The sequence below is a fragment of the Otolemur garnettii genome, unplaced genomic scaffold, assembly GCF_000181295.1.
Source record: "Otolemur garnettii isolate 467f Iridium unplaced genomic scaffold, OtoGar3 scaffold00018, whole genome shotgun sequence".
Taxonomy (NCBI): Eukaryota; Metazoa; Chordata; class Mammalia; order Primates; family Galagidae; genus Otolemur; species Otolemur garnettii.
In genome coordinates, this window is record NW_003852413.1 from 28,381,353 (window position 1) to 28,388,813 (window position 7,461).

The window sequence follows — 7,461 nt, forward strand, 5'->3', positions numbered from 1 at the left end:
AAAAATAGCCAGGCATTGTGGCAGGCGCCTGTGGTCCCAGCTACTCAGGAGGCTGAGGCAAGAGAATCACCTAAGTCCAAGAACTGGAGGTTCCTGTGAGCTGTGATGCCACAGCACTCTACCCAGGGTGACAAAGTGAGACTCTGTCTCTAAAAAGAAAAAAAACAGAAAAGAAAAGAAAAATTACCTGGGTTCAGGATATTGGGCATAGGCAATAAATCTCAGAACATTTAGACTCTGCTGGTTAAAAGCTCACAAGCCAGCCTGTGGGTTTAAGGTGGGGCTGTGGCTCTCCGTTGTGTCCCAGGCCATTCTCCATCGTACATGTAGTACAGCAGGGCCATTCTCCATTGTACAAGCAGTACACCAGGTCTTGGTTATTATCGTCACCTTCAGTAAACATTTACAGTTTGCATTCTTCTTTAGCCTGGTAAATTATGATCCTGACTGAGGATTCTGGTTTAATGGGTCTGAGGTGGGAACCCAGCAAGGGTATGTTTTTAAAGCAGGCAGGCATGAGAAATTCGGAAGTCTAGCCCCACCCCAGCTGCTCTGATGGCCTTGAGTTAGAAGCACTGCAGGACTCAAGACCAGGCTGCAGGACTGCTGACCTAGTCAGAGGGTGTGCTTGGGGGATAGAGGCATTCTTTATTCTCTTCCCTGTTCAGGTCAAGTGTGAGCCTGTCTGGCTTCTCTGCCTGAGTTCTGGCAGACAGTGTTCCCCAACCCCCATCTTTCTGTTGGGTTAGCTCAGGCCTGGAGGCTCAGGGGTTTTGTGGCTTCTTTGAAATCTTCCCCTGGGTGGGCCCCTGGGGTCAAGATCAGGATTCAGCCCAGGCAGGACATGGGTGGGGGCAGGGAGCAGGCTCAGGCAGCCTGGGCCCCAAGAGCTGCACAATAACTGCTTTGGAGGGAAGAGAGCCTGGGCAGAGAGGCTTTTGTATTTTGTGGCCAGCGTGTTCGGTTTCCAGGGCAACCATGGACATCGTGGCTCCTTTAAAGGTGGAAGCCAAGACCAAAAGACAGCCAATTGGCACCCGGAGCCCAGTTACCTGGGCCAATGGGAAGTGGAGATGGGCAGTCAGGCTGGGAGGGATCTGGAACTGAGAAGTGCACAGATCTGGGCAAGTGGAGCTCCCCTAGATGTCAGGTTCAGCAGAAGCCAGGCCTATTCCCGCTAACGCTTTCACCCCAAGGTTAGAGAGGGACTCTCACAGCTGCCAGGCATGCAGAAGGCAGTGCCACCTATAGAACACTAGGCCATGGCATGGTGTTGACCAGGACAAGCAGGGGCAGGCGAGGCTGAGAGCCTGCAGAGCTGTTTGCAGATGCCCCTGCTCTGAATGAAACTGTTCCTCTGGGCCAGGGTTCCTGGGGAGGGGTGTGGTACCTGGGGGAGGGCAGCCTTGTGGGCTTGCTGGCTGCACTCAAGGCTGATGCCCTTTCTTGACATCCCTTGCCACTGCTTCTCCACGCGGAGAGATCACCATGGACAACAGCCTCCTAGCCATAGTCGTGGTCACTGGTGAGTACCCACTGCCATTCTAAGTTCCAGGGGTGGGGCAGAGGCAACTTTGGCCCCTCACCATAAACTAGAAACCCAGCTTCTTCCTCTATAGGGTCACCTAGAGCAACATCCCTCCCCAAGCCACTTGGGAAGATTGGTATATATGGTTGGTCTTTGATCCCTGAGGTCCCTTTGATCACTGAGCACTGTAAGTCCCGTGGTAGGATATACTACAGTCTTTGATAACATGAGAGGGGCTGAGCACAAGGGACTGGGAATTCAGACTCCTGGATCCTCACCTGCCTCTTGAATCCACTGTTTGTTTGTTTTTTTGTTTTTGTTTTTGTTTTGAGACAGAATCTCAAGCTGTTGCCCTAGGTAGAGAGCTGTGGCATCACAGCTCACAGCAACCTCAAACTCTTGGGCTCAAGCAATTCTCCTGCCTTAGCCTCCCAAGTAGCTAGGACTACAGGTGCCCACCACAACCCCTGGCTATTTTTTGTTGGTGGTGCAGTTGTCATTGTTGTTTTAGCTGGCCCAGGCCAGGTTCAAACTGCCAACCTCCGTGTATGTGGCCAGCAACCTACCCACTGACCTTCAGGCACTGCCCAAAATCCACTGTTTTTAAGGGAATCTGCTCCTTCCCCTGAGTTTGTCCCTCTGTAAAACTTCCTTTATACATACAAAGTACTCCTTTCCTGGGCTGAAGGTGGAGATGGGATAAGGCTACTCTGCTTTCCCTTGCAAATCTTTGCCCCAGAGAACAGATGTGGTGGCAAAAAGAGAGCTATCTGTACTTCAGTTTGCCTTGCCATGCTGATACCAAACCAAACAGGCCATTCCTACACCAACTTTTGGAATGGGAGGAGATGGGCTCATGCTTGTCAGGTCCAGGCTGCCCCTGACTGCGCCTTTGGGGGGGGAGGGTAGTTTCATCTTTGGTGTTCATCATGGCCACCCTGCTGCTCCTGCGACAGCGCAACCTCCAGTGCTGCCAGGTCCTATGCTCCTGCCACTTCTTTCAGAGTCCCAGCCAACACGTAAGTACCTTTACCCATCAACCCCTTGCCTCATGCCTTGCCACCCCAATCTGGACCAAAGGGCACCTGTGCTCTGGCCAAGAAGCAACTGTTGAGTATGGAAGGGGCCTGTGGAATCAATTTTCTCTGAAGAACTCCACAGCATCCAACCTGCGTTCCCTCAGGGTCAGGGCAGCAGTGTGGAAAGGGTTAGTAAGATCCTGGCTAGGCCCCTCCCTGGCCATGTCAAACAGGATGCAAGACTGAGAGCTGCTCCCTTTCCCTAGCTCCCCAGGCAAAGTACTGAGCCCCAATTTCTGTGGGAGGGATAAGTGGCAACTACAGTATGGACAGTCCTTTCCCCAGGGACAGGGCACCACTTGGTGTCCTGTATAGAAAGCAAAAGAAATCTGAGCTGTTTTCACCCCAGGCTTTGATCCCCCAACTCTTGGCACCAGCCTGCTAGATGGAGGAGATACCTTCAGGAGGCAGCTTTCTGACTCTCCCTCCAAAGATCATCAGAGGGCGGCACCTGTGGCTCAAGGAGTAGGACATTGGCCCCATATGCCAAGGGTAGTGGGTTCAAACCCAGCCCTGGCCAAAAACTGCAAACAAACAAACAAACAAACAAACAAACAAAGATCATCAGAGATGACTGCCAGATCATGAGAGAATGAGCTAGTGGCCAGGGAGGAGAGTTATCTCTTTACACCAAGTGCATTTCAGAAATGCTGAGGACCTGAGCTTTGTGCTTTGGCTTCAATGGAGAGAACTAAAGGGATGGAAAAAAGGACATGAGGGTGCAAGAAGAGGTTTGGACTTTGTTCTCTTTGCATGCTGACCCTAATTCCTGAGCTTCACCTAGAGTTGCCCTTCATGATCCCCAGGACTGCCCTTCTCCCCACTTCAGCACTGTGGGATGCTCCACTGTGATCCAGCCAATGGAAAGCAGCCGAGAGTCCCTAGGAATGCAGGTAAGGATCTGTAGTGCTTCTACGGGGGAGTTGAGTTATAGGGGTATGCTTGGGTCCTAAAGCCAGGTAAGGTGCCTAGTGTACTTAGAGGGACTAAAAATAATGCAGGAGAGGGGAAGGCTGCATCTTCTTGGAGGAAAGGAGGCAGTATAGTATCCCTGAAATTAGGCTCACTCTGGAAAAGAGGATCCAGATAGAAGCTGGCTTCTTTGGCTTTTCTTTGTCACAGGACTATCCATATGGGGGCGAGGTATTCTGTGTGGGGCTGCCGGGGAGCCACCAGCTGCCCCTGTGGCAGCCAGCTTACCTGCCCAGCTATGAGAGTGTTCGAAAGAAGGATCGGCAGCAGCAAATTCACCAGCTGATTGCACAACGCTTCGGGCTCTGGGCCTGCAGAGAGGTGACAGTCTTGGGCCCTTGGAGAAACAGAGCTTTATACATAATACTCTTTTATACAAAATGCCCAATTAAAGCCCCTTGGGTCAAGACAAGGAAAGGACCCCTAGGGGAAATCACCAAGATTTGGCTGGAGGCCCCACTTTACCGCTTGGGGCAGAGGGAACAATGGCAGACTTCAAGCTAGGGAGGCCTTCCCAGGGGAAGGAAGCCAACAGCTCTAGGACCCAACCAGTTTCTAGAAGGACCAGTGGAGAGGAGAGTTAGGGGAGAGGAGACTCAGGAAGCAGCAGCCCAAAGAAAAGGTGGTATGTACCTGGTGGGAGGGTGTGGGAATGCCTAATGCCTGTGCTTTCTCATCCCTCCAGCTGCCACCAAGCTATGAGGAAGCCCTAAAATCACTCCCTGCAGCACCACCCAACCCCGGCTCTGCTCACCCCTCCCAAGAAGCAGCCACCTGCCCTGCTCAGGGAAATACCACTGTGTAGGAGGGAGTAACCACTCTTGTCTTCCCCTTCCCATTTCTCCAGTGAACTGGAAGGGACAGCACTGAGCCTATGAAGGTGGCCCCCACCAATCTCTCTGTCTAAGGATTACCCCAGCTGGGCCCTGGTACCTACGGCCCTCACCCAGAAAGATACCAAAGTGAATCCCCACAAACCTCAGGACACCATTGCCAAGGATTTACAGGAAGTGAAGACTATAAGATCATGTATCCGGAGAACGAGGTTAACAAAACAAGTTCAAGGCAGAATTTCAGAATAGGGAGGTTTTTCTGTCCTCAATCCCTGGAACCCCTGCCTTCAGGGCCAAGAAGAGTCCTTGACAGGAAGCCGCTGGACTCAATAAGCTCCTCTCTGGGACTGCCATCAACACCATCTACCTCTAACAGCCAGGAATGACTGCCCTCCCCAGCTGAGATTTCCCTTCTGGCCCCTCTACTCAAAGCCAAGCCTCTAAAGGTCACGGTTGGTATGACAATGAAGGTCTGCCCAAACCCACTCAGATTCCTGAAGCCAGGTTCTTAGCTGTTTGTGGCTGAAAATAAATCAAGAACTAGAAAACAATGTGGGCTTAATGTGTCAAGCTCTTTGGATAAGCAGAAGGAAGCCATTTGTTCCCTACTCTGGCTTGTCATGTAAGGTCCTAGATATTCTAGGGCAGACAAGGCCTGACCGAACCTCTGAGGAGGATCTTCTGCCATCCCACAAGCTCCCTCTCTAGCCTGTACCTGCAGAAGCAGACAGGGGGCTACCATGTGGCCATCTCTGGGGCTGCAGGCCCAGCTCCCTCTGCATGTGGATCAGAGAAAGAAATATGACTGTGTTGTTTCCTATATTGGTTCCCCCTACCCCTCCTCCCAGGGCTCAGGCCCTGGACTTTATGGAATCCAAGAGGAGAAGGAATGAAACCCTCAGGCATGAGTTCTCCTCTTCCTTCCCCTCTGGGTGGTGGTACTGAAGCAATCTCCTCCTCCAAAGCCCCCTCTTCTCATTTCCTCATTCTGATGGGGCCTCTTTCCTGCTTCAAGGATCCCCCTTGGTGTGCACTAGAGAACATAGGTAAGTACCAATAAATCAGTATGCAATTCCATCCAGGTCTGTAACCAAGTAGCACAGGCTTGTGACTGGATAACTTTATTTTTGGTCCCAGGTCAAGTCTCCCAAAGAATTTCTCGGAAGTCATTTCACAGAGTCTCCTGCAGAGACTTGTCCACCAAGCACATCTCCTCCTCAGGAGGACTTATCATCATTTCAACCCTCAGCTTCTGTCACCTGGGCTCCAAATGGCATCAAAGCATAGCCACCAGTTTGAAAGTACCCACAGGTTTGGCAGGAACCACGTGGACAAAAGTCTTGTAGAGCACAGCACCCCTGGGCAACCTGGTGACCAGATCCACAGCCTCTGAGTCTCTGGGATTGGGCACGTAGACTTCCTTAGTGTAGCGGACTATCCCCTCTTCCAAGGCGTACAGGCACTTCCTCTTCCCCAGCCCCACCTGCAACACACACACCTGGGTCAGCGGGACAGAGAGGCGGACAGTCCATGCAGGGCTTTGCCAAAGACTTCTCATGAGGATTCAGACCCTGGGGCTGAAGGGACAGGTTCAGAAAGCTCCACCTCAGGTCCCCTTTCCCACTGCTTAGTACCTCCTTAGCTTCTGCTTCTTTATTGACTCATAACAAAGGAGAGACAAGAACACTCCAACAGCCAACCCCGGTCAGTGCTTAGTCCCAGAGGGCTGATACTTGGAGCTGTATCTTTGTAAGCTGTCAGAAGCCACACTGGACAGATTACAAAACCAGGCAGAGGAAGATGCCCCAAATCAATGCCCCTGGAGCTTCACTTCAGAAACACTAGAGTTGTCATATCAAACGCTAGTTTGACTTGTGCTTTCCTCTATACACTGATCTATAAAGTTAAGGCTCTATTGAAAGTACAGACCAAAGCTATACAGATAAAGCTTATGATAATAATAATAATAATGACATCAGCTAATACTTAGGCAAGCCCCTTTACCTTGTGAAACAGATATTATTTCCAACCCTGCATTTCACATGAGAAATATAAAATAGAGTGTTGTATATAAAGTTTTAAATTTTTTTTTAAGCTCTTTTCTTTTAGAACTTCAGATAGATGTGTGGTAATTTTCACCTAGGAAGTCTAGCACTATTGTCTGTCTCTCTGATTAAAAATAACAAACTCTCTTGCACTCTGGGAGGCTGAGGTGGGTGGACTGCTTCAGCTCACAAGTTTGAGAATAGCCTGGGCAAACAAACAAACAAAAATAAAAAGCAAGACCCCATCTCTATTAAAAATAGAAAAACTGAGGCCAAGAGGATCACTTGAGCCCAAGAGTTGCAGGTTACTGTTAGCTATGATGCTATAGCACTCTACCTAGGGTAACGGCTTGAGACTCTGTCTCAAAAAACAAAAAAACAAAAAAACAAAAAAACGAAATCTGTTGGAGTCAGGATGCTTGCTTCAAATCCCAGCACTAGGCTCAGTGCCTGTGGCTCAAGTGGCTAAGGCACCAGCCATATACACCTAAGGTGGTGGGTTTGAATCCAGCCCGGGCCCGCCAAACAATAATGACAGCTGCAACCAAAAAATAGCCAGGCATGGTGGCAGGCACCTGTGGTCCCAGCTACTTGGGAGGTAGAGGCAGGAGACTTGCTTGAGCCCAGGAGATGGAGGTTGCTGTGAGCTGTGATGCCACAGCACTCTACCCAGGGGGACAGCCAAAGGCTCCGTCTCAAAAAAAACAAAAACAAACAAAAAAAACCCCCAGCACTAATACTTACTCCTATATGGCCTTAGTCAAGTTACTTTACTTGGCTGTGCCTCAGTTTTTCATCTGTAAAACAGGAATAACAGATGAGCACAGTGGCTCACACTTGTAATCAGAGTACTCTGGGAGGCCCAGGCAGGAGGACTGCCTGAGTTCAGGGGTTTGAGACCAGCCTGAGCCAGAGTAAGATCCCCATCTCTAAAAATAGCTGGGCATTGTGGCAGGTGCCTATACTTCCAGCTACTTGGGAGGCTGAGGCAAGAAAATCACTTA

The 7,461-nt window shown here is 50.4% G+C and overlaps 1 protein-coding gene across 1 annotated transcript in view; it reads right to left on the reverse strand.

The window, feature by feature from the left end:
• Positions 1-5,497: 5,497 nt before the first annotated feature.
• Positions 5,498-7,461, reverse strand: part of MRPL27 (mitochondrial ribosomal protein L27) — an 8,863-nt gene continuing 6,899 nt past the window's right edge. Inside the window, exon 4 of the mRNA XM_012802922.2 lies at positions 5,498-5,895. Coding sequence (XP_012658376.1) covers positions 5,689-5,895 — 207 coding nt within the window. The 3' untranslated portion in view covers positions 5,498-5,688. The remainder of the gene's footprint in view (positions 5,896-7,461) is intronic.